This window comes from Taudactylus pleione, unplaced genomic scaffold, assembly GCF_031769625.1.
Source record: "Taudactylus pleione unplaced genomic scaffold, aTauple2 ptg000292l, whole genome shotgun sequence".
Lineage (NCBI taxonomy): Eukaryota > Metazoa > Chordata > Amphibia > Anura > Myobatrachidae > Taudactylus > Taudactylus pleione.
In genome coordinates this window covers 4,098,579-4,125,267 of record NW_028284694.1, presented here as the reverse complement: position 1 = coordinate 4,125,267, position 26,689 = coordinate 4,098,579, and the positions used below count along the sequence as shown (strand labels likewise).

Below are 26,689 nucleotides of genomic sequence, written 5' to 3'. Positions count from 1 at the left end.
AACAGGCGACCAGGATCGGGTGAAAGGATCGGTCGGGAGAGGGCACACACTTGTCCAATGTCAGACCAACTGGTCGGTTGGGGGTCGGATCTCCTGAGGATATGGACTTTACTCGGTGAGAACCCAGGTCACGGCCCAATACACTTGGTTCCCACTATGAAAGCAACAGAATATTTATCTGGTATGAGGACTGGAAACACCGCCAATGGAAATTCAGGTATGGATGTGCTGAACACTGGAGTTTAAACAACACTGGAAGAAGAGTATAATTCTGGAGCGGGAGCATCTATTTTAGAATACAATTGATACTCAGGCAACGGAGGAGTGTAGGTTCTTATAGTGGCAGTCTGATAGGTGATTTCCCGCATAAGTCATCGGTGCTGGAGATTAGTGGTAACAACTGAGAGAGGTGTTATGTCATCTCTTGCATGAGGTTGAACCTAGCTGGGTTCTGTTGAGGTTTTTAATTGGGAAGGCCAATAATGACCTGCTGAGTGTTGGAGGCAGGCCAGTGATGTCTATGACTGCTGGTGCTGAAAATTTCAAAGGACAGTTTTGACAATTATGCATATCTCTAGTACAACTGGTTGAATTAGAATATTTTATGCAGTGTACTTACTGTTTATACAGTTATCCATGTCTGCCAGCTCTTCCTTTATCTGAGGGATTTCATCCATGTGTAGAAACACAGAGTCATTTGGACTTTTTGAACCGTCTGATCTGCTGCAAGCTGTTGGGGTAAAATGAAACATATCTATTAACGGGATAAATTAAATCTGCAGCCTTTCCCTTTGCAGTGTACAAGTACATTCTTTAAGTTGAACAACCCTGTATATAAATAGTGCCACACTACTTGTGGGTGGGTCCCTGTTCTACCCTGATTACAGTTGCCAACCATAAGAGGAGGAACTTAAGGTGTTGCCATCCAAGTCTGGGTAGAATAGAGGTATGAGGCAGCATCTGATTAAATGCTTATTGCTTCTGACTGCTGTCAGGTAGTAGTGGGGTGCCCAACATAATTTAGGGCTATGTTACACGAGGGTTTGTTCAAAAGTGGAAAATGCCTTTACATGAACTATGTGAGTGCAATTCAAGCTCCATTACCTAAGTTGCAGTGTCTGTCATTCACTAGGGTAGTGACAGTGTCGTCTTTTGGAGACTCAGAGACTCTATGATACTTTGTTGCTTTGGTAGAGTCTCCGTCACTGAACACTTCGATTTCTGGAGACTGTGGAGAACTGTCCATACGGCTGGCTGTCAATGCATTTTGGTACTGTTGTCGTGTGATCTATTTGGAGCAAAATAAATAACAATTCACGTACAAGGCACATTAGATTCCATGCATTTCTGCAATGTCACAAAAGAAGTCACTATTTGTATATATCTTCCTGCTGTATAAAACGTGCGTGGTCTTTTCCTGCTGAATAAGATGTGCTTGTTGCTCTTTGAGTCCAGCATATGAGTAGTCTATCATTTTGCCACTGGTTAGCACAGGAGTTACAAAACTATGCACTCTAGTACCCACTGGGGGTCTTTTTATGTTAAAAATTAAAAGCACCAGTAAAACTACTGTACATGTCAAATGCAAATGTCACTAACATTTGGAGGTCAATGTATTCTGCTTCAATTTGTTTACCCGCAAAAAATGCACCTGGATAGAACAAGATGCCTTCTAAAATCTTCAAAGCAAAAGCTCCTTTTGTCAGACCTGTCATCGTGCATTGTACTAGCATCATGTGCCAATACCAGAGGGCAAGCCTACCCTACCGTGAATTAGTTTATCATTATTATTATTGTTCATTTATATGGCGCCACAAATGTTCCGCAGCACCTTACAAAGTACATAAACAAGTGGACAAGAAACCAGTGACTTACAGTACAATACAATGCAGGACAAGCACATGGTTAATATACATTGCTACATTAGCGACCATAATACTCAAATAAGCAACATGGGCATAAGCAACATGGGCGTAAGCAACCACGTGTTAGGTGCCCTAGTGAGGAGTAAGGAGTAGCTGAAAGTATAAGTAAAGAGAAGCACAAGAGGGTAGAGGGCCCTGCTTGTAAGAGCTTAGATTCTAATAGGGGAGGGGCAGACAAACAGGGGTGACACAGATGGGGTAGACAGGGAGGAAGGAGCATGTAACAGCAAGTTTGGACGAGAGCTGGAAGTAGTGGGTCTTGAGAGCCTGCTTGAAGGATTGTAGACAGGTGGAGAGTCTGCCAATTTCTACAGGACAAGGTGGGAGTCACACTCAAACCTCTCATTTCAGCCTCACAGTATTTTGGCCCTGATTAGGAATTGCAGAGCTGCACAAAAGCAGCTGTGCTATTCCGTCCATCTCAAATGCACATGCAGCAAGAGGTGTCTCTACGAAACATACACCTCCTTGCTGCATCTGCGATCCCAGCCTGGGATAAACATCGCAACTCGCTCCTATGGCCAGGCTGCGGCAGCTGAAGGTTACCTCAGCCTGGCAGCTGCGACACCAGGAAATCTGCGTCCACCGATGTAGACCATGGCCTTGTCCCTCCCATTTCAGGGAACGATGCCCGGCCACGCCCCCGTTTAGCCCCACAAACGCCACAGCATGCTGCAGCTTAGGGGGGGGGGAGGGGGAGTCTGCGATTTTGCAGGACTTGTTCTGCACATGCTCTGAACTAGTGCTGCGCATGTACAGACATTAAAGCAGGGATGGGGAACCGAGGGCCGTACAAGCCCACCAGAATCATTTGGTATGGCCCTGAGCTTTTTTTCTGCTAGCCTCATCTGGCTAGCATGGTGCCTAGAATGGCACCCTGCAGCCAGAATCTATTAAGCAGTGCCACCTGGAGCGTCCTTAGGACGCTTCAGACGGTCACACCGCTGCCCTTACAGCTCCCCAGAGCATCCTTAGGATGCTCCGGGCATTGCAGTAATCACCGGCGATTGTGGCCCCGCCCCCATGTGACATCACACGGAAGGAGAGTGGCCTGCACCGGGCTCAAGAATAGTGTTATATATATCAAAATGGCCCTTGGCAGAAGAAAGGTTCCCCACAACTGATCTAAACCATCGATATGTGCACTAACCATTGGGTTAGCCTACATCTCTGAATCAGACCCTCTGTTAGATTGCCTTATATAGAGCACTGCTACAATATCATCTTGAAATACAACGTTTCAAAATGCTGGTAAAATGCATGACATGTATGCTAGTAATGGGGCCTAATACACCGACATCAATTGCTTCCCAATTTATGCAGGACTGTTTGAATTAAAAATGTGTGTTTATCAATACTGAGATATTAGTGGTAAAGATCTTTACATGCAAAAGCTGTTTATGGCTGCTTATTTCCCTGATTCATTCAATCATTTCGTGGGACAAGCATCTCACTCAGGGCCGTAGCTAGGGTAGTGCGGCCGGTGCCATCGCACAGGGCACCACAGGTCAGGGGGAGCTGTTTGGGCCTGTCAAATTTCTGTTTATTATCATTCTCACTTGTAGCTTCCTCGTATTTCATCCCCAGCATCTCCTGGCCTCCCCTATCTCTTCCCTGGCCCTTCCCCATGAGTACATTCCCCTTTTCTGGGTGCATTATGTCCCTTTGAAAATTGAGGGGGCGCCAATGCTCTTTCTGGCACAGGGCACCAAAAAGTCTAGCTACGGCTCTGATCTCACTGCAACTCTAAAACAATCTGAGTAAGATGACTCTGTTTCTCACTTTAGATCTTTAAATTCTATGCTGGAATTACCAATCGATCAATAGCCGGCTGGTAAGAACAAAGTGTAAAACCTGCACATGAAGAACCACAGTCATTTCTTTTCAGTGTTTGCAAATGCAGCTGGAGGTTTCTGTAGGAAACATACACATTCAGCGCTGCAGAGCCACAAAAATCACAGGGAAAATGGTGGCAGTCATTTTCCTGGTGACTCGTGCATGCGCAGAAAAGGTGTCCCCGGGAATAAGGCGCAGGCGACATTTTTCCAGAGACTCGCGCATGTTTTTTAGATTCTGGCATTAAGCTGCTCTGTACTGTACTGCTCTGACAGAGAGAAGGCCGACCAAACGGAGGCTGCACACAGGCCTCCTCCTCTCTTAAAACGTCCCTGTCTCCTCAGTATCACAAATGATATAATTAGCACCACCTGTGGATCTTTTAACATGTGTCAGCCAGTAATGAATACACCTGTGTACCAACTAGGAGATCTGGAAAACATGCACTGTTAGGGTTGTATTGCTATAGACCAGTGGTTCTCAAACTCGGTCCTTGGGACTCCACACAGGTCACGTTTTCCAGGTCACCCAGCAGGAGCACAGATGCATTCATTACTCACTGACACATTTTAAAATATCCACAGGTGGAGCTAATTATTTCACTTATGATTCTGTGAGGAGACCTGGAAGATAGGCACCATTTGGGGTCCTGAGGACCGAGTTTGAGACCCTGTGCTATAGATGATCTATAGCACAGGTTCTCAAACTCGGTCCTTAGGACTCCAAACAGTGCATGTTTTCCATGTCACCTCACAGAATCACAAGTGAAATAATTAGATCACCTGCAGATCTTTTAAATTGTGTGAGTGAGTAATGACTACACCTGTGCACCAACTGGGTGACCTGGAAAACATGAACTGTGTGGGGTCCTGAGTACCGAGTTTGAGAACCACTGATCTATAGGCTTAATTATTAATATTGTTATACAGTGCTAGACAGTGGCGTATCTATAATGGGTGCAGTGTGTGCGGGGCACACGGAGGCCCCGCACCGCACACACTGCACCCATATTTTTTTTTAAACTTACCTGTCCGAGGTCCCACATTGGGTGTCACTGCTGCTCAGAACACCGGAAAAATGTCCTCCGTGGCCATTTTCCGGTGTTTTGCGCATGTGCAGTAGACTCCGAGCACACTCTAGTGCCCGGAGTCTACTAATGCTCTGGTGGCTGGCCAGCCGCATCAGTCGGCTGCCAGCCACCAGGGAGAGAGGAGGGGGCCCCGCACGAGGAGTGCACATAGGCCCCCTCCTATCTTAAAACGCCCCTGGTGCTAGATTCTTCTGCTGCTCCCCCAGGCTCCCGGTTTGCTCCCATGCTCTGGAATGGTGCCCACATGTGAAATAAAAACATTCAGCTCAGACAGGATATCCCTACTGCCGCATCTAATGGCTTACTGTGATCGCTGGTCCTGTGTATGCTGCAATTATGATACACAATACACTTTGTATGACGTATATTAAAGCTGGTTAAGGGCTAATTCTGTCCTCTTCATGGATTGGCCACACGCACTCTAAAATCAAGCATTTGTAAACACCCCTACTAGAAATCTTGTATTTGCCACTGAATGGAAGACTAGTGTTCATTCTAGCACCCTGCACGTGTCACAACTTGTGCAGTTCCTCTTTCCTGACTGGGGTGTCGCTCTCTGCTCTGCGGCTTCTAGCACACTGTGGTCCGTAATCTCAACAGTTTGTTGCATCAGCAGAGTGTGCTAGAGGCACCAGAGCAGAGAGTGACACCCCAGGCAGGAAAGAGGAACTGCACGGGTTGTGACAAGTGCAGAGTGCTAGAATGAATACTAAGGGCCGTATTCAATTATCGGCTATAATTTTTCGCAGATGACGTCATTTTCGTATGTTTCAATTATCCCCGTATTCAATTTCAAAGACTTTTCGCAGGTGCGAAAAGTCTTTGTTAAAAAACGAGGATAAGTTTTCACCATGTAATACATGGCGAAAAAAAGTGCAGAATTGGGGTTTAGGGGTGCAGGCTTAAAAAAAATAGCCTGCAGCCTTTGTAATGTCCCCTAAAAATAATCTGTGTCAAAAAAAATATAAAACGTTTCTAAGGACACCCCAAAAAAATTATTTTTAATTTTGGGGAAAAAAAATATATTGGGGAACAAAGTTTGAAACTAGCGATATTGATTCAGGGGGGGTTCCCAAGTATGCGGCAGGTGTTTTCTAGAATGCGGCAGGTGCATTTTTGAATAATTTTTTTAAATGACTTTAGGGACTTAAAAATATGCTTACACCCATTTTCATGTACCCCAAATTCAATGGGACAAGTTCTTTTTTCCAAAAAAGAACAACCTAAGTGCTGTTCTTCACCCCTTCTTCTAAAGCCGCATTTATGCACCTGCCGCGGCTATTGAAAACCCCGACTACCTTCAGCGGCCCAAATCATAGTGATCCCCCATGTCTGGACATCTTTAGGGGGGGGTGCCAAGATGAATTCCCGAAAATTCCTAGGACTTTGATACTTGTCTCTTTCTAGTTTCTGTGGAAGCAGCATGCCTGTAGTCCCATAACAGCACGAGAGCCATAGGTTGAACATCACAATGCAGTACTGTTAGGCAAGCAGTGGCTCTGGGATGCTGGGACTTGTAGTTCTATAGACTGCTGCTTAGGCAGTGCACCGTAACACATACATGGGGCTGGTTACCTTAATGAACTGGACATCGCACAGGATGTGCACAGAGTAATCGGGGATGTAGAGGTTGTTGTTGCTGTTGCTTAGTTGGTTTGTGCTGCCCCCATAGTCGTTACGTTCTCTGTTTGGGGATTCAGAACGATTCAAACCACTGCAGCGAGAAGGGGATCTGTTTACTATGGACAGCATGGGAGGGAGGAAAAGAAAGCAGAAGAAAATTGGACAGAAAATAGAATAAAGAAGACAGCAAGAAAGGAGATTTACTTTGCAAGATGTGCGCTATAGCATTTCTATCTAACGTGATTTTTCTTGAAGTGAATATATGCCACAGTGCAGAAATACATACAGTGCAACAAATGATTTACTGACAATAATAACATAAAATGAAAAAAATGTGCACAACCAGTATGAGAAGACCACACGAGCGCTACCTGTGCCCTACTCATGTGCTTCAGGTTACTGTGAGTCCTCTGTGTGGCAGCTCAGGTTTAAGCTTTAAATACATTTCTTTTATATGCAAACTCTGCTGCAGAGATTTGCATGCCCAGTGGAGGTGAAGCTAACCTGGATTCTTCTAAAGACTTGCTTAGTATCTTTCTACAGTGTAAATTACTTGTGCCCATTGAAAAGAACTGTGTAGCATTTCATTATAGTACTTTGAAGATCTACTCAATAGCTTGCTGCTGTGCAAATTACTTGTACTGTTCAGTATTTATCTATAAGGCATTTACCTGTGCCTTCAGAAAACCTGATATTTGTCATCAATTCTCTACTGTGGAATATACTTGTGTTATTTGAAAGAACTGTTTAATATTGCTCTACAAGGCATTTACGTGTACATTCAGAAAACTTGTTACTTGTCATTACTGCTCTATTGTGGAAAAAAACCTGTGCTATCTGAAAGAATTGTCCAGCAAAACATTTGTCAGTGCTATTTGCATGGCGAATATACTCTTCAGTGCCAATTGCCAGTACTATAATGAGGATCTGGCTTGCTGTTTTCTGTTTATAGTTTTAGTATTCTCTGAGTTGTCCTGTTCCCTTTAAATATATGTGTCTGTGATCTTCAGCTTACACTACCTAGAGTTGAAGTCCTGGCAGCCGCTGAGTATCAGTGAACGATTGTCGTTCCAGGAAAGAGGGCTGTTATAGGTGAGGCACTTAGCAAATGGATTATGGTCACAGTAGGCACTCACAACAGGTATGCAGTCAGAAAGCTGACATTCAGGATGCTGGCAGCATAATGTCAACATGGTATGAAAGTTGACATCCAGAATGTCGACATAGGATTTTAGGGTTAGGGTAAAGCTGCAATTAGCTTTAGATTTAGGAAGCAATTAGGGCTAGGGTTGCTGCTGGGTAACTCCGGGGACACTAGCTGCTAGTTGGTGCACCGCTATAATGTTTTGTGGTACAAATCACTCAATTGTCTAAATACAGAGGTGACAAAAATATATATTTCTGGATAAAACTTAACATGATTTTTATACATAAAAGCTAAATGGACCCTGAAGTAGAAACACACAGTACTACATCCATCTAGGTTTAACAAGATAGTATTCACATACATCTATATATTCAACCCATTTTCATATGATCTAAGAACACGCCATGCATAATTACCTGGGGAGCCAGCCAAGGATTCCCCTCTACTGAAAGCAAAGGTGCGAGATACAGACACCGGTACTGAGAGGCAAAGTAAAATTTAGAATAAGAAGAATTTAAGGGACAAAATGGATTAAGAGCATATATGTAAATACAAAGCGGGACGAGGAAATAATGTGTAAAAATGCTATAGCAAATGACACATATATAGCAAAAAAGTGTTGTAAAAGCTTGAAAATTGTTTGGTTACTTACTACTAGTAAGACAGCTAAGAGTTTCTGTGGAAAGTATTTATCATATTGGGAAAGATTGTGCAAGATACATAAATAGCCAAAGCTTATACACAGCACATAAACAGCAGTCTGAGACGTGCCTTTATAATGTTACTCATTCAGCACCAGGTACATTCTTTCATTAAAAAATATTAATTCCATTACATAGTGCCTATTTTTATGGACATGATTTTGCAATCATGTAATATTTTACCATAGCCAACGGTCTAAACAGCCCCTTCGTAACACTATCTTCCCTTATCAAAAACTATAATTAGTTTAATTTAATGTCACCCATTTGGTAACAGCCCTTTTACCATAATGCCTCATGTGGATGTTAATTTGGGTGCCTCAGGGGTTGTGCTGTCGGTAATTAATTGTAAGCTAAAAAATTCTTGGGGAAAGGAGAGCACTGTCCTGAGAATGTTGTCACATGGGAGCCCTAAAAAAACAGCACACTTCTAAGACAAAAAAATATATATTTTTTCTGAAATAATTCATTGAAAATCAAAACTAAAACTTTAAGACAATCACTGAAAAAATTCTGGTAGGGAAAATTAACCAATCAAAACACAGAGACACTTAAAGGGACTGTACTCAGCAAGGTTCTAAACCAGTGCAGAAGGAGGACGAAATAGCAGTTAAAAACAAAAAAATACGTTTGTGTTTTTTCTTTTTTTTTTTTTATTAAACTACCCGCAGTAGCATTTCCAAATTGGCTGCAGACTAACTTACAGAGGAAGGATGATCCGGCCAAACTTCCAACCTTTCTCACATCGTTGTCTGCAAAAATAAAAAAAAAAACAAAGTAGAATTGCGTATTCAAAATGTTTGTGCTCACATGTTGACAGAGCAAAGATCTGATGCACACAGGGAATCTATCAAAATGGCTGTGAAATTATAATAAAAATGATATACATATATACACACACACCTCCAGCTCCTTCTTATTCCCCACTCCTACCCTCACTAAATTTCCCTTCCATGTCTTTCTTTAACATCATTGAAAATCAAATATTACATTTGTGTTAGTTTAATGGCGAAAAAATAAAGCCATGGCTAAAGTTTAATTTAGAAACCACCTTAGACTAAAAGCATGGTTCTATCCTGAAAAGTGCCTCATTCTCATAACAAACCAGATAGGGTGAACTCCCACTCGTTGAAACTGGCTACAAAGAGTCTACAATGTGAGAAATTTGCGATCCTTTGAATACATTTGTTGAAAAAAAGCCTTTAGTATAATGCCTTCAACACTATATTCAAGTATGTATGAAAGAGCTAAGGGAGGACTGAACTCAAAGTTTCAAAGTGTAACCACTTGTGGGAAAAAAAAAAAAGTTTTGCTCCTCAAGAAAAAGTGCCATCCTCACCAGGAAGACTATAGAGTGTGATGATCTGAACCTAGAGCCTCGGTCCTCAAGGCACACTAACAGTCCTGGTTTTAGTAATAGCCATGGTTAAGCATGGATAGTTAAGTCAAAATAACTGAGGTACTAATTAAATCAGCTGTGTTCAAGTATGGTTATCCTTAAAACCTGGACTGTAAGTGTGCCTTGAGGACCATGGTTGGGAACCCCTGACCTAGAGTGTACCTAGTTTCAAACCATTATCCAAATCATTCTGTAGGAACAGTAATAGATGGGCTAAATGGAGGGAAGTTGCTGAGCTTCCTATTCTCACACCAAGAAACTTCCAGAAACTATGATTTATTTATTTTGCTGAAATTTTTTTTTCTGGCCATGTGTATGTATTCAATCACCTTGTCAGAACATCATCTTAGCTTCGATCTCATGAAAACACCAGCATCCTTAGAACGTCTGAGTACAACAAGTGTCCTGTCCAGTCTGTTGCTACCAACAGCAGCCGGAGCTCTTATCTATTAATCTCTTTGATAAGGCAGGGACGATGAGACACCGGCAAGAACATATAAATCAACTGAAAATCCTGTGGCACCATCATGGCGTCTACAAGACACAATTGCAGGACTCTAGTCTTTGACCAGATAAAATCCACCCAGTGGTTCAGCCGAGATTCCATAATGTCAATATCTGGCTGACCTCATATGTTCACAAGCTGCTTAAAAATGTCCTGTTTGAGAGACCACTCTACTCGGTTCAGAGCATACCTGTTGAGATAAGGCCTACCCATTTTCCACACATGGTAAAAACACTGCCGAAAATGGTAGAACATTTTGTTCTGCCAAGCACAAGAACCTGCTGATTGCCAGGGAGCTATTAGTATCTCTCTGATGCCTGGTAGATGTACAACACTGTGGTGGCATTTTATGACTGAGTGGGCATCTTCCCGCAAGAAATGTTGTACCTGGAATATAACGATTAGCACCTTCCTTAACTCTAGGACGCTGATGGGATGTTTTGATTCTGATGGAAACTAGCAATAAAGTCAAATCTGGCCTCCAGCTGTCCGTTCCAAGTAGAAAAACTGGCTGTTACAATAGACTACCCTCAACTAACAGAGGACTACACAACAACTCGGAGACAGATCTGTTGTGGTCAAATGAAAAGGAGACCTATCCTATTTCAAAAAAGTTTGATCTGTGAAGTCCTGCACACTCTCAAATGTCCAAGTTGTAGTTTCACGGTTGTGTTACATTAGCAAAAGTCAGAGACTCTACCTTAATCAGAAGAATGTCCAGGTAAGGGATAAATATTATCCTCATGACCTAAACAGCAGGGCCATTGCAGCCATAATATTTGCGAACACCTGAAGGGCCATTGCAAGACCAAAAAACAGGCAAAGAAAACCAAACGAACAAAAACTGTAAAGTGTGGGACTAAACTGCAATTCTGAGCAGGCAAAGGTGAGTCTCCCAGACTGACACACGCAGATAAGTATCCTTCACATTCCTGAATGCCAAGAATTCAGCCCATCCCAAGCGGATGAGAACAGATCTCAACAATGGAAGGAACCGTTTGGTTACTGGACTAAAAACAGGTTTGAATAAAAAGACCCACCCGCTCTGGTCTGCTCATACATGGGTGATTGCAGACCTGAAGGTATGGGTGTTTTTTTTTTTTTTTTTTACAAATAGCCTCTTGATGGGCCTACAATTTTATCCGAAAAGCTGGTAGTGAAAACACATATGGGTGAAATTCTGAGATCAAAGATATATGCCTGGTCACTGATCAGCCATACTGAATTAACAATGATCTCTGTAGGGAACACTTGGGTTCCCACCATAGACATTGCTGAGGGTATTGTAAAGCCATCATGTAGACAAACCAACTAAGGGCTTGGTTACGGACTACTTGGTGGATTAGGCCTGTTTTGACCTGTTCTATACTCAAAGACAGGTAGAGAACTGTGGTTTCTAATGCTGCTGATAGAGGATATCAGCAGCATTAGAAACATTTATAGTCAAGAAAGGAATCTTCCCACCCTTCACCTATCTCCAGAATAAGACGTCACCAGAAAAAAACAAAATTGAAACAAAATGAGCAAGATGGCATGTTGAGCAAAAACCACCAAAGTCAAAATTATAGCCAAAAAAAATGGCATCCACAGTCGCGTCTATCAAGTATTTAGATTCCTCTCAGGCTCCCTGACTGCAAATCCCCAAGACATTTCTTTGATCACTTTTCTACAGTCTTTAGAAACAAACACTAGCTGAGATTGGTGTCAGGGGAGCACCTGTGGTTGCAAAAATTGACTTAAGGATGGTCTCTAATTTTCAATGTCTACCATTGTGAAGGGCTGTAGCATTAGGGATTGGAACAGTGGTGACCCCAGAAGTTAGCGCTACAGAGGCATCTGTCTTAGGTGGATTTTGCCATTTAACTGTATTCATTTTGGAAAGAGGATAAAGGGTCAGCTAGTACCCTCAAACTTCTGTTCAGGTTTAGTCCATCCCCACAGTGCAAAGAATCAACTGTGGTGACAAAGTCAAGGAAACAAACATTTCCTTTTTCCTCCTAAACAGCATAGTGTCAGGATCAGCTGACTCCTAGCTGTCCTGTATGTGCAGCGCCTGTCAAACTGCCTGCACTAAAACATACAGTCAATACCGTCTTATGGAGTTCTCACCAAGGCTTGATGAAGTCTGACTCTTCCGCTACCTCGCCCTCTTCCTCAGTATCAGACCCTCCTCAGATCAGTACTGAGGCTTGAAGATTTTTAATGTGCCCATTTTATAAAAGGAGGCTCTATATAGTCATAGTTCCAACAGCTCACAAATGATGAATGAGAAAAGAACACTAAGAATAAAATGGTTAAAGTATGCTCACATCATCACATAATACAGTATATGCACGACCAATGAAGAGCGCACCTATCAGCGGGTAGGTAGTGCGACAGTCCTAATCATTGGTGTGTATGTGAACTCTGCTCCTACAATTCAATAGACTGCTGTAGGCATATGTATAAACTATCCAGAAAAAAGAAGAAACAGAGTTTCTATTGTGGTGCACACTTGGGATCAATACTAAATTGGTTTTCTGTCAACAAATAACTAAAATGTAATCAATCTTTATTAGTTCCATCTTAAAATAATGTGTTCAAACAAAAAAGGCAAAATATTGATTAAAATAATAGATAGTGCATATAGTTAGAATGTGACAAAAGAAAAAAATTAGGCGTATATATGTCTCTGTGAGTGTCTGCAGGTGTTTGTAATTAGGCAAATATGCCCTACGTGAAAAATGTCCCTCCCTACACCAACCTGCCTATCCGGACACAAGGATGCACAAGTGTCAGATGCAAAGAAATCTTGTACGTTCCGATGCAAGCAAATAAAAATAAGTCTGACACATCGTCAGCCTCATAATGTACACCCATTAACGATCTGATATTTTTATCCCAAGATGCTTTCAGGCAAGAGTTGGTATTTGAAGCTCTGTGGAGTGGATGGATAGAGTCCCGTAATGTGGTTTTATTTTCTAATAAACTGACCTTGATATAAAGTCTTAGTCATGCAGCCAACTGCAGTATTAGAAAAGCTTGGTTTGGATAAGTAAGCCAATAGTGAAGGAAGAGACTGATTACAAAAGGAAGGAGATTGCATTCTGTATTCTACAACCAAGATATTCAAAAGCTCTACCTATTACTTGGTTAAAATAAGAAAATGAAGGTTAAAAGCCGTACCAGAGGAAACCGTTGTCATGATAGCAGGCACTCCATAAAATGTGAATGCTCCATTCTCAAATCGCAACCCCTCTTTGCCAACTTCTACTTCCACTTTACCCTGGGGAAGAGAAGAGAACGAAGACTCAGTGACCATTAAACTTATGTGAGGTACATTTTATGCGGTATTAGTAACATCAGTTAGTACAAAAAGAAATTTATATTGTAAATGGTCTCCTTTGATAAATGTAATGCTCTGTATGGACTATGATAAATGTAATGCTCTGTATGGACTATGATAAATGTAATGCTCTGTATGGACTATGATAAATGTAATGCTCTGTATGGACTATGATAAATGTAATGCTCTGTATGGACTATGATAAATGTAATGCTCTGTATGGACTATGATAAATGTAATGCTCTGTATGGACTATGCTGTCAAACTACATATTGGGAGAAGATGAAATATGAAGTTGAAATAAAGCGATTTTATACGTTTGTTAAATTCTTTGGACTCAAAGGAAAGAATTTAAAGCGTGTATAAAAATCCCATTTTCTCTTTCATCCTTATGTCAGTGGAGAACTGGGAAAGTCCCAAAGCTGCCCCTATGAGAGAGTACGGCCAGATGTTGAGTATCTGTCCAAAACTGGCAAATATGTACCCAAAACTGTTGAATCAGTAAAACTTGGAGTAGGCGGCCGCTGGTACAACTGCTCAGCCCACACACACACATATATATATATATATATATATATATATAATAATGTGAATTAAGAGTAATAGAGCGCCAACAAAGATCGCTATCACTAAAAAGAAATTACCCAGTGCAACTTCAAAAAACTGAACAGTACAGTAAATTGCACAGTTATTTTTACCTATATAACAAGACAGACAATGGCATTTATGGCTAAATTGATATATATGGTTTCTACATATTATCTTGAATAAATCATATAACAATTATGTTGTAACTAAAGTAGATTATGTTTATTTAAAAAAATGTGTTTATTATTTTAATTTTGAATTGTAATATACTGATTAATTTGATGTAACCGGAATAGGAATGCCAAGAATAAGTATTAATAAAAGTACCAAATTGACAATTTGGAACGTAGCTGTTACATCTCTTTAAGCCTGTAACGTAGCTGCCAAATTGGAATGCAGCCACTAATTGTCTTTGGCTTTAGTTGGACTGCAGGAAAATACCTAGACCTCATTTCTGTTGGAGTTATGTAGTTTTGAGATTTTTGGATTCTTGCTTCCAGGGTGTTGGTACGCAAAGAAGTAGAAGTATTAGTGGGACTCGTGTTCCTGTTGCCATGTAATAGTTTTAAGGAATATGAGACTAGGAATTAGGCTCACTACTCTTGTAAAAGGGACTTTGACCTCATCTCTATTGTTGGTTTTGAAAAACATCAACATTTGATCGAAGCGCGTTAGTGGATAAGGGGACATGACGTTGGATCCTTGCCAAAGAATACCATCAAGAAGAAAATGATTTGTGAAATCTGGAGGAACCCGGGTTTTCTCTGGTTTTGCTAAAGGCCGTTCTTCTTCCCTTTTCAGTAGGAGTCCAACCACGTGTGATCCACTATGATTTATTATGCCTACATTTGTTTTTGAAATATGAGTGGTTTTTCAATATTCGAAGTCTTCCAATTGTCCAACAGTAGTACATTTATTCATTTATCTTTTTATTTTCCATATTTGAATATATCTAGAGAGTTTAATACGGATGAAACTGTTTATATTGTAACTGGAGGAATTGAAAATTACTGAAGTAACGTGTTCCGGCATCCAAATGCTCTGCAGTAGAAGCACGCCAACACGTTTATGGTGCTGCACCGCGGAACATTCCCCAGATGCACTGGACGAGGGGGCAAAGTGTTACTCGTCCTAGCTCCACTCCAGCCGAGGTGCGTGTTCCAGCATCCAACTGCACTTCTACTGCAGCGCATTTGGATGCCAGAACAAGTTACTTCGGCATAAGTGGCAAGTATAAAGGTTCTTCTATTCTATTGGGACTTTTACAAGCCTCCCAACTAGCGGATACATTCCTAGGACATTGAAGTCCCTAAATTTAACTTTGCCAACTCTAATTCTGCATAACACTAACACCTCTAGTTAGTCATTCCTCTATTTGAGCAGTTGTATGAACCGTTTGTATGAGACTATTAACAATCGTTTGGTTGCTAATTCATTCACGGTAATTAAATGATTACATGTTTAAATGCTAAATCTCTTAGTGTATTTATGGAGGACTGACATTTATTCTGATTGTCTGTAAAACTCTGTATTTTTTTCCTATTACTGTTTCTCTAGAATCTATGACTCAGTTCAAGACACCTACAAAAGTGTCTGCTAAATTAGCTGTGGTAGAATTATTCTGATTATATAGCCACTATATTTGTATAAATAATTTTTATACCGATGTGTCCTCCATCATTATTGCTGCAGTCGAGTTAAACAGCCCTTCTAGTATGAATCGGCCAGAGCAGAGCGTCTTTTCGTGTGTTTTCTTTCCTGGAATATGTCTCATTCGCAATGTGATGCGAATAAGACACACAATCAGACTACGATTATTAAAATGATGTGCAGCATGTGTAAATTCTGTGTGCGACTGCAATGGTATCTGTGTGTCTTCTTATGTGCAGCGCATTGCGAATAAGATGCATTTACAGGAAAAGACATGCACGGCACTGGCCGAGTCGCATGGGAGCTGGCGGCTCTCATACACCCTGTGTAACGCGACTCGTAATGTGCAACGGATAGACGAGGAAGGACAGATCTGTATATGTGCCGAGGTTTAGCTCTAGGTCTCTTTGATCTAGTTGCAATCATGTACGTATCTGGGACTCCCGTAAGTTGAATTGTACAAACTGCACACCTTCAAAAGCAGAGATCATCTTCTCAAAAATATTTGTGCAAAAATAAATATATACATATTAACAGCAGCCCCAGGAAAACCATCCACTGGGAAGTTGTTAAGTTGGATTTCACGTAGTTGATGATCCATCTGTGAGATTCTACGCTCTTCTCAGTCTCTTGTACATGAGCCTGCAGCAAGGTCGGACATCCTAACTTAATCAGATTGTCACGGTAGAGAATGACAAGCGCCCCCTTGGACCTCAGAAGGCAGTTGTCACTGCCATGATCTTCGTGAACAACCTTGGTGCTGTCGCCATGATAGAAGATAGAACTTGAAATTTAAAATGTTGGGACTGAATGGCAAATCTGAAAAGACTCTGGTATCCTTCCCAAATCTGAAACTGTAAGTTTGTGTTGTTGATGTACACGCTGCTTATGACAGGCCCTACGTTTTGGGGGGAATCGGTATGATTTACCGCCGGACCCATGCCCGGCGGTTGGAATCCCGACAGCGGCATCCCGGCAGAGGAGGAAATCCTGATCGTCCAAGGTAAGTATTCTCTAACCTAATTCTACACCCTAACCCTCCCTTAGAGGTGCCTAACTCTAACCTCCCCCCAGTGCCTAACCCTAATCCCCCCTCTAAGTGCCTAAACCTAACCTCCCCTTCCCCGCCACCTAAACCTAAATCCCCCGGGGGGTGGTGCCTAACCCTAACCTCCCCCCGGGGGTGCCTAACCCTACCCCCCCTTCCCCTAGCCTAAACCTAACCTCCCGGGGGGGTGCCTAACTCTAAGTGCCCCCCGGGAACCCTAAACCTAACCCTCCCCCGTGGCTATCCGCGCTCGGAACCCCTTCGATCAGGATGACAGGCGCCAGTCTCTCTGCGTTGGTAAATGACAGACGTCTAGATTTAGATGCCTGTCATTTAACCCTTACCGGGATTAAGCAGTTGGGAAGCCGGCTGTCGGGATTAGGTCCGCTGGCTTCCCAACTGCATACCGTTTGGGGATAGTGATGGGTAGAAGAGAACTCTTTTCCCACTGTGGTCAGGTTAACAATCTTATCCAGTTCTGGACTAAATAAGACAGCCTTTCCCAGGACTCTGTGTCCGCCTCCCATGCATTAAGCTGGAGAGTATGGCGTGCAGAGAGCCGAGGCTGAATACTCAGTCACAATAAGTTTCACATTCAGGTTTTTGGACTAATCACGAATGTGCTCTATCAAAGTTAGCAAATCCGCACTGGGCCTACCTGAATGCAAACCCTCCGTTGGGTGCTATAACCACATCTTGTCTGTCTTGTTGACCAAAGCCAAACCTCAGGTCGGTCTAAGGTGAAACCAGGCCACAAAAGTGTGATTTTGATCCTCCTACCTATGCTATCTCTTAAGCATTTCAGAATTGAAAAGGTGGTTAAACACACTACGGGTGGATGCACCCTAGACAGGGATTCCATTTTACCACATCCTCACTGGAAACAGGAAAAGAGGTTTTCAACCTGCGCCAGACCTTAAGCCTCCGATCAGATTTGGACCACACTTCAATTCTTTACAGCGGAGTGGAAGTCTTCTACGTCTTAAACAGGAAGTTGTCAGGCAAATCAGACTGCTCGCTGTTCTGAATATTTAGTGCTTGCCGGACGCTCGCACTAAGGCCCTCATTCAGAGCCGTACGCTCTGAGCAGAGCGCACGCTCTGAATGAGGGCCGGGCTCCATTTTCATGGAGCGTCCTCCTGGACGCTCGTATAGCTGTGGGTCACCACCCACAGGCTATACGAGCGTGCTTTGTGATGGCCGCGATGGTCGAGACCATCGCGACCATCGAAATTGCGAGCCGGAGCCTGCGGTTGAGGTTTTCAACCGCAAGCTCCGGAGTGATTTTGGCTCTATCAGAGCCAAAATCACTCCCACTGACATCACTAGTGATGTCAGTGGGCCGGCTTCTGACGGGAGGCGTTCCCGTGGGAACGCCCCCGTCAGGGAGGCACGCCCCCGGCACGCCCACCAAAGGGGGCATGCTGTCAATCAACATTGACAGCACGCCCCCTTTGATCGGACACAACGAGCGAAGGACTTTCCTTCGCTCGTCGCGTCTGGCGGCTGCGCACGACGGAGCTCCCTCCGTCGTGCGCATGCTCAGTGCATAACATCGACCCACTTGCGAGCGGACAGCCGCTCGCGAGTGGGTCTGAATCAGGCCCTAAATCCTCTATTCCCTGCTTTCTATTGGAATGCTCATCAAAACACAAACAATTTGAAAAGCTCAGGGTCACAATATTCAGCCACATAACCTTCCTCCTGGGAGGAAAATTCTTAAGTCTTCCCAAAACAGTTGCTACTACAGCTAGGATGCAAAGGTGTATTTCCGTGATCTTTTTCCAAAAAAGATGAAACCTTGACCAGACCCTCACCTACTTTGCCAGTATTTGTGCCCAAACCGACATGCCTGGTGAGGCCCCAGGCTGAGCACCCCAGAAAGAGAAGGGTCGCTCTCCTTGGGCTCCCGCAGTGGGGCTGGAGGAGGAGAGCAGTGTAAGTATAGCAATGATCTGAGCAAAAGATCTCGCCCAGATTGCTATTCATCCACTTCACATACTGCACTTAAGATGTCAGCGCCTGCTGACACTTGGAATAGGTAAAAAAAAAAAATCTTATTGATGTTTATTCTCCAGGATAGGGAGGAGAGGAGAGAGAACAGTAGCAGTGCACAATGACATGCTGAAATGTGGAACTGCAAAACAGGCATAGAGCCTAGCGCAAAAAGACTGCAAAAACCCCAGTAACAAAACACCCAACATTCATTCTATACATTATGGTATGCATGTATTCCAAAATACGGAAAAATCCGATATCCAAAATGCTTCCGGTCCCAAGCATTTTGGATATGGAATTCTCAACCTGTACTACCTTGCCAATGAGATGAGAGGTGAAGAGCATAGCCTGGCTGTGTGTCTGTCTTCTGGTGGGCTTGCCTCATTAGCAAAGCATACCAAGGAGGAAGTGCTGTATTGGGATAACACCTCCCCACAGAACCCAGCACTTAAACATGGGTACAGTCCAAAAAGATGGCCCCTCAGCCTCCATTCATTGCATGGCTATGACAGACAGCCTCCTAGATTGTAGCTGTGCTACTGATGAGCTGGAGACACAGAGGGGGTCATTCAGACCCGGTCGCAAGCGCTGAGCGCTCGCAACCGGGTCGATGTTTCCCCACTGGGCATGCGCACGTCGGAGCCGGCTCCGACGTGCGCATGCGCGAGACACGGCTAGCGACAGGCGCTCCGTCGCTAGGGGTCTCGCACCAAAGGGGGCGAGCTGTCGATGGCGAGTGACAGCTCGCCCCGTTTGGGAGGCGGGCAGGGGGAGTGGCCGGCCAAACGGAGGCGTTCCCGATGGGACGCTTGCCGTTTGGGAGCGGCCCCACTGACATCAGCAATGATGTCAGTGGGGAACTTCCTGCTCGATCAGAAAAGGAAGCTCCCTGGGTCTTGCGAGTGCCGAGACCCAACCTTAGGGTCTCGTTGCAAGCCCCGATGGTCGCGATAGTCTTGACCATCACGACCATCACCCTGGTCGGTCGCTAGAGCTGTGGGTGGTAACCCACAGCTTAGCGATCGACCAAGAGGCAGCACTACAAGATGCAAGCGGCCTCCCTCAGTCAGAGCGACAGCTTGCATCTAACGAACGCCTCTGAATTGAGGTCCAGAGTTCCAGGTCACTACCTGCAGTGGCAGTGACTGCATCCATCCCACAGGCAGTGGCGTGTCTGTACTGGCAGTGATACCAGATGGAAGGAGCAGCACACAGAAGAAAAACAATAACTGTAAAATAATAAGAGATATGGTAAGAACTTACCCTTGTTATCTCTATTTCTACGAAGTCCATAGGGTTCCACAGGATACCTTGGGGTATAGGTGATGACGTCAGTCTTCAGGCAGCACAGAGTTAAAGTTTTCAGCCTCCCAGGATGCATCTGGGTCCCTCTCCTATACCCCGCCTCCGGGCCAAGGCATCTCAGTTACGTCACAAGCCATAGGCCGGAGGAGGAGAAGAAAGAGAGAGAAGAAAGATCTGGACACTCACGGGAATCACATTCTCACCATAGGGAGACGGAAAAACCGGTGACCAGAATAAAGCCCATCTGCAGTACAGGTGCGACAGGGCGGGAGTCCTGTGGAACCCTATGGACTTCGTAGAAATAGAGATAATAAGGGTAAGTTCTTACCATATCTCTTATTTTCTACTGCAGGGTCCATAGGTTATCCACAGGATACCTTGGGGATGTCCCAAAGCAGTATCCTTCAAGGGTGGGGACGCTCCTGTGCTGAGAGGAGAATCAGCCGCCCGAAGGAAGCATCCTGAGAGGCAAAGGTGTCAAAAGGTGAATTGAAAGCCGGCACAACAATTTCTTAATTGATGTGAAAACTGGATACCACTTTGGGAAGGAATCCCGGACGAGTGCGAAGCACCGCCCTTTTCCTATGAAAAATCAGAAAAGGGGGGTCTACAAGAAAGAACCCCTAAATCCGAAACCCTTCTGGCCGAGGCAATGGCCAGAAGGAATATGGTTTTAGCTGTAAGCCATTTAAAGTCCACTGAGTCCAGTGGTTCAAACGACGGTCCCTGGTCTTAGGACCACAGCCCAATTCCAAGGCGCCACCGGTGAACAAAAGGTGGCTGAATGCGAAGAACACCTCGCATAAAGGTGTGCACATCAGAGAGCGCAGCAATCCTACGATGAAACCAGACTGACAGGGCAGACACCTGCACTTTCAGAGAAGCCAGGCGAAGCCCATGATCCAGTCCAGCATGTAGGAAAGCCAACACCCTAGATAGGCGGAACTCCCTAGGGGAATACCCTCTAGGTCTACACCACCGGAAGAAAGTATGCCACACACGATGGTAGATTCTTGCCGAGGAAGGTTTACGAGCTCTTAGCATGGTTTGCACCACGGAGCCAGAAAAACCCTCTGGACCTTAGCATGACCGTTTCAACAGCCACACCGAGTCAGGTCCGGGTGAAGACAAGGACCCTGTGACCGCAGATTCGGTCGTAATGGTAACCTCAGAGGAACGTCTACTGACAGACTCTGGAGGTCGGAGAACCAGTGCCGTCTGGGCCACTTGGGAGCTATCAACAGTAGCGTACCTCCTTCTTGATTTGAATTTCCGTATTACCCGCGGAAGAAGGGAAAACGGAAGGAAAAGGTAGGCAAACTGGAACGTCTACTGGACGGACAGGGCATACACCAGAGACGCCTTTTTAGTCTCTTGTTCGAGACCCGTACCCCGGCCACCTGTTGTTGTGCCGGGACGCCATGAGGTCTAAGGTCTATCTCTGGACCCACCGCGGGACCCCGCTGCTTACCTGCTATCCCCTGGGATCCGGCCATGGTCCAAGACATCTGGGGGCACCGCTAGCCGTGACCCCAGATGTCTACCAGCATCCCCGGATCAGTACCGGCGTTCTGGTACCGGCGGGGTGTAGGGGAGACAGCATGGACGTCAGTACTGACTGTCCATGCTGTACTCCCAGATGTGCAGCCAGCGCTGCCTTTAAAACAAACTTCAGGGGCTCTTCATAGCCCCCCTCTGCACAGTGCCTCCGACTCCGGCCAGGCACCGACGAAACTGAGATGCCTTGGCCCGGGGGCGGGGTATAGGAGAGGGACCCAGATGCATCCTGGGAGGCTGAAAACTTTAACTCTGTGGTGCCTGAAGACTGACATCATCACCTATACCCCAAGGTATCCTGTGGATACCCTATGGACCCTGCAGTAGAAAATAGATTTTAAAAACTTGGCTGTTAAAGGCAGCCTAAGAAACAAGCACCCAACTCCTGGGGAGCAGTTAAAAAAACTGAGGTTTCCTGCAAGCTGTGGGGGTATAGAGAGGGAGAGTTTAGAATTTTAAGTGTCTGATTCAGAGGTGAATGCAAAGCAGCCACATCTTCAATTGCAACTGAGACGCATCTCCTTTTGAAATCGGTGTAAATGGGTGGCGACGGAGCATAACACATAGGATAAGTATGCTGTGGGTGTGGAGACTGCAGGCGATTCAGAGGTGAGCACACGCAGAGAGATCTGGCCGATTTCCTCTTTAGATGCAAATGCGTGCTGTTAATGACGACTGCTTTTATCACAAGTGGATGTCTAGGGACGGTGTGCGGTCTCATGGATATGGACAGCTGAATACAGACGCAGATATACATCTATTTTCACGCATGCAATGTGGTCAAATTGTGTACGACTCTGAATCAGCTTCCTTAGAGTGTACTTTACAGTGGCCAAGCTCCAGCTTAGCCTCTTATCCCAGTGTTCCCCATAAGAATGAAAGAAATAATGGGTGAGGACACTGGATTGTTTACATCTAGATGTCGTTTTTCCTGCTTACATTAAGGTGAAGGATGTAGAGCCTGTTGACAGCATAGCTACATGTGTATGAACAGTGCTTGTACCTGCAGTATTAAAATAAAATAGTCCACTGGTCTATTGCGTTGGTAAAGGTAATGCTCAGAGGACCTTTTATTTTTCTCATCAAACTTCAATTCTTGGATCACATTGGGATGCTTTAGCAGACGTAGAAGAATTTTCTCCGATAAAAATGGAGCTTTGAAAGGCTCAATCTCTGAAAATAACATTTAAGGATTTAATGATAACCTTTGTAAATAAGGCATTATAAATCACTGCATGCTTTAACACTGCATATACATTTCCACCATAACAAGCAAATACATACATATTATCCTTACACAATTCATGTATTTGTAATAATTAACACTAAATCACCCAAATTAGTTTTGGGTGGAATTAGGATACCAAAAATACAAAATACACTGAAGTGCCAAAAGTTATGGGGTCATAGTATTCTGTAGGACACCCTCTAGCCCGGCGAAGTGCAGCAACTCATCGTAGGCATCGATTCCAGAAGTGAATGGAAGTCCTCTGGATGGATGTTGACCCATGTCATCTGGATAGCTTCTCACAGCTCCCTGATAATTGTAGGTGCAGCAACTTGGATGCGAATGGACCTCTCCACCATGTCCCATAAATATTTGATTGGGTTCAAGTCAAGCAAACGCGGTGACTCCAGTATTCGTCAGAACTCTCCAGATTGCTCGAACCAATTCTGGGCAACTTGGGACCGATGACATGGTGCAATATCCTGTTGGAATATTCCATCGCTGTGAGGTTACATGAAGTCCATGAGGGGCTGCAAATGGTCATCAAGCAATGCAACGTACTGGCTACCGGTCAATGATGTGTTCAGGTGGACCCAACCCATGCCACGTGAACACACCCCACACCATTATGGAATCACCATCAGCCTGCATGACGCCTGTTGACAACTGGGATCCATGGCCTCATAGGGTCTGCGCCACATCCGATCCCTACCATCAGCCCAAAACAACTGGAACCATGACCCATTTGACCACGCCACATTTTGCCAGTCCTCCAGGGTCCAATTAGCAACGTCACAAGCCCAGGTGAGGCACTGTGTTCGGTGTTGCAGTGTTAACAGGGGAACTCTGGTGGATCTTCTGCTCCCATATCCCATGGAAGCTAAAGAACGCTGCACTAACCTGCTGGATATGCGTCTGGTACCTCCTGCATTGAATGCGTTCTGAGCCAGTGTCGCTTGTCTGTTACCACTGACAATTCTGGCCAGACACAGCTTGTCCATATCAGTAAGCACCCATGGTCAGCCACTGTGCTGTCCACGGCAAGTGGTAATGCCTTCCATGAGGTATTCCCGGTACACAGGGGACACTGTAGATCGAGGAATGTTGAATGTACACACAACTTCAGAAATTAAATGTCCCATCCATCGAGCAACCACTATCATGCCCCGTTCGAACTCAGATAATTCATGTCGCCTTGTCATGAGTAGCCTAGCCAGTGTTCAAACTGACTCATGAGATGTCAGATTACACCTGATGCAGGTCTGGGCATTTCCTAGAAGTTACAGTACGGTGACGCCACCTACCATTACCTTTACATACTGCTATCCCATGACTTTTGGCACTTCAGCTGTGGAGTCAGTAACCCAAACCTTCAACTCCAACTTCTCACTCCAAAGCCCTGATGTCACCTGCTCATTTTCTCTGTATTATATTTTAGGTCACCTACTTCTACCTTAAACTATGCTTTTAGCTTTTCACATTGATGGATTGCTATTACAATTTAATAACTATAACAGTATACCACGCAGTAGTGTTATAGCCCCATTTTTTCCACCAACTGTACAAACCTGTTGCCATAAATCGATGTGTTGCCAGTAGAAGCTGGGGGGAAATCTTTACCTTCATCTCACTATCTGACAGTTTGAATAGGGAGAAGTCGTGTTGTTTCCTCTCACGGTGGGGGATTCTTTCCTTCTTTTTATTATCGGCTGTCAGGAAATAAAATAGATGTTAATCTAACTCTGTAAAAACTCCGGAGAAGTTATATTTCCTCTAGTACTTGGATGCACAAACATAACTGACCAGACCCACGGACCAATTATCTTTTGACATACTAAAAAAAGAGGAGTATTCGCTGATTTCTTGTAGCTTTGTGCTTCTCTAGATAAGGGTTTCATTTGATGCAATGTTAGAAAACCCAGCGAGCATACTACAGCAGGCTAGCGATATTATTTCTGCCGTCTGAGTAGCAAATGCAGCACACAAGAGCGTTCAATTAATATCTAGCCAGCTCTACCTTGCCTGTGGTTTTTGTTTGGAGTGTAGTATTAGAAAATGCTTGTCTGGACAAGCTCTGAGCCTGGACACAAGATATACTGCTTATAAATTAGCTCAGAAACAGGTACATTTTAAGCAAGGAGTGTCAAGAGTTGTAAAATGACCACTGTGCTGTCTTCAGTTCATCTCACAAGTTATAAGGAAATTTCCCAAAACTGCTTTGTAGAAGAGGGATTTTTGTAGTTGTGTTAAATCTATTTTCTCAAAATCCACTGGGAGTGGGTTAAGAGGGCACCGGGACCATGGGCACTTCAAGAAAACTTCACAGAAAGACAAAGCTCCTCCTCTTCTCTATGCCCTGGCCTGTGAGACAGTAAGTTATGCTAAAACTTACCTTTGGTAACGCTCTTTCTTCAAAGTCCATAGGGTCCACAGGGAGACCTTGGGGTGTAGGTGATGGTTGCGGACCAGGCACCACGCAATTAAAGCTTTCAGCTGCCAGGATGCATCGGTCCATCCCCCTATACCCTGCCCCCGAGCCAGGGGCACCTCAGTTCATAACAAGCCAAAGGCCGGCGGAGGAGAAGAGAGATGGAAGACTGGTACACACAAGTATCACACTCTCACATAGAAGGAGACGGGAAACCGGTGACCAGAAACATAGCCCTTGTGAAGCCAGGTGCGTAAGGGCGGGTGTCCTGTGGACCCTATGGACTTTAAGAAAGAGTTAACAAAGGTAAGTTTTACCATAACTCTCATTTTCTTCTTCAGGGTCCATATGGCTCCACAGGGAGACCTTGGGGATGTCCCAAAGCAATTATTCAAGGGTGGGGACGCTCCTGAGCTGAGAAGAGTATCCGGCGTCCAAGGAAGCATCCTGAGAGGCGAATGTATCGAAGGCATAGAACCTCAGAAAGGTATGGACATAGGACCATGTGGCCGCCTTGCAAAGCTGTTCAGCTGAGGCGCCACGGCGAGCTGTCCACGAGGGACCCACAGAGCGAGTAAAATGAGCAGTAACAGTAGCTGGTACAGGAAGAACTGTCTGCGTGTAAGCCTGTGAGATAGTCATGCGTAGCCATCTAGCCAATGTCTGTTTGTTGGCTGGCCATTCCTTCTTGTGAAATCCATAGAGCACAAATAAGGAGTCTGATTTCCGAAGAGAACTGGTATCGTCTGAGGGCACAGACCACATCCAAGGAGGCCTCACCTGCCGATAGGTCTGGTGTGGAAATGATTAATAACTTTTGTAAGGAAACCAGGGCGAGTCCGAAGCACAGCCCTGTCCTGATGGAAATCAGAAATGGGGAGTGACACTCCCAGCGACAGGAGAGCGCCCCTAAATCTGACACCCTTCTAGCGGACGCCATAGCCAGAAGAAAGAGTCTTGAGTTCCACAAATTCCAGAGGTTCAAACGGAGGACCCTGGAGGGCACAAAGAACTACTAACAAATCCCATGGAGTCACTGGAGGGACAAATGGAGGTTGCATGTGGAGGACACTCTGGAGGAAGGTGTGGACATCCGGTAGTGGAGCAAGTCTACGCTGGAACCAAATGGATAGAGCAGAGACATGCACTTTCAGCAAGGCAAAGCGAGTCCAAGGTCCAATCCAGTTGAAGGAAGGCCAGAACTCTGGAAATCCTAAACGCTTGAGGGTCATAGCTTCTGGTATGACACCATTGGAAATATGTATGCCACACTCTGTGATAAGTCCGAGCAAAGGCTGGCATACGCGCTCTGAGAATAGTCTGGACTATGAGCTAG

At 44.5% G+C, this 26,689-nt stretch overlaps 1 protein-coding gene across 1 annotated transcript in view; it reads right to left on the bottom strand.

The window, feature by feature from the left end:
- Positions 1-26,689, bottom strand: part of CNNM1 (cyclin and CBS domain divalent metal cation transport mediator 1) — a 54,352-nt gene that overhangs the window by 9,403 nt on the left and 18,260 nt on the right. The window contains exons 3-10 of the mRNA XM_088482766.1: positions 24,494-24,634; positions 22,701-22,870; positions 13,392-13,491; positions 9,027-9,074; positions 8,038-8,100; positions 6,427-6,590; positions 1,105-1,288; positions 620-730 (exon numbers count right to left, since the gene is read on the bottom strand). Of these exons, the coding sequence (XP_088338892.1) occupies positions 620-730; positions 1,105-1,288; positions 6,427-6,590; positions 8,038-8,100; positions 9,027-9,074; positions 13,392-13,491; positions 22,701-22,870; positions 24,494-24,634 (981 nt within the window). The remainder of the gene's footprint in view (positions 1-619; positions 731-1,104; positions 1,289-6,426; positions 6,591-8,037; positions 8,101-9,026; positions 9,075-13,391; positions 13,492-22,700; positions 22,871-24,493; positions 24,635-26,689) is intronic.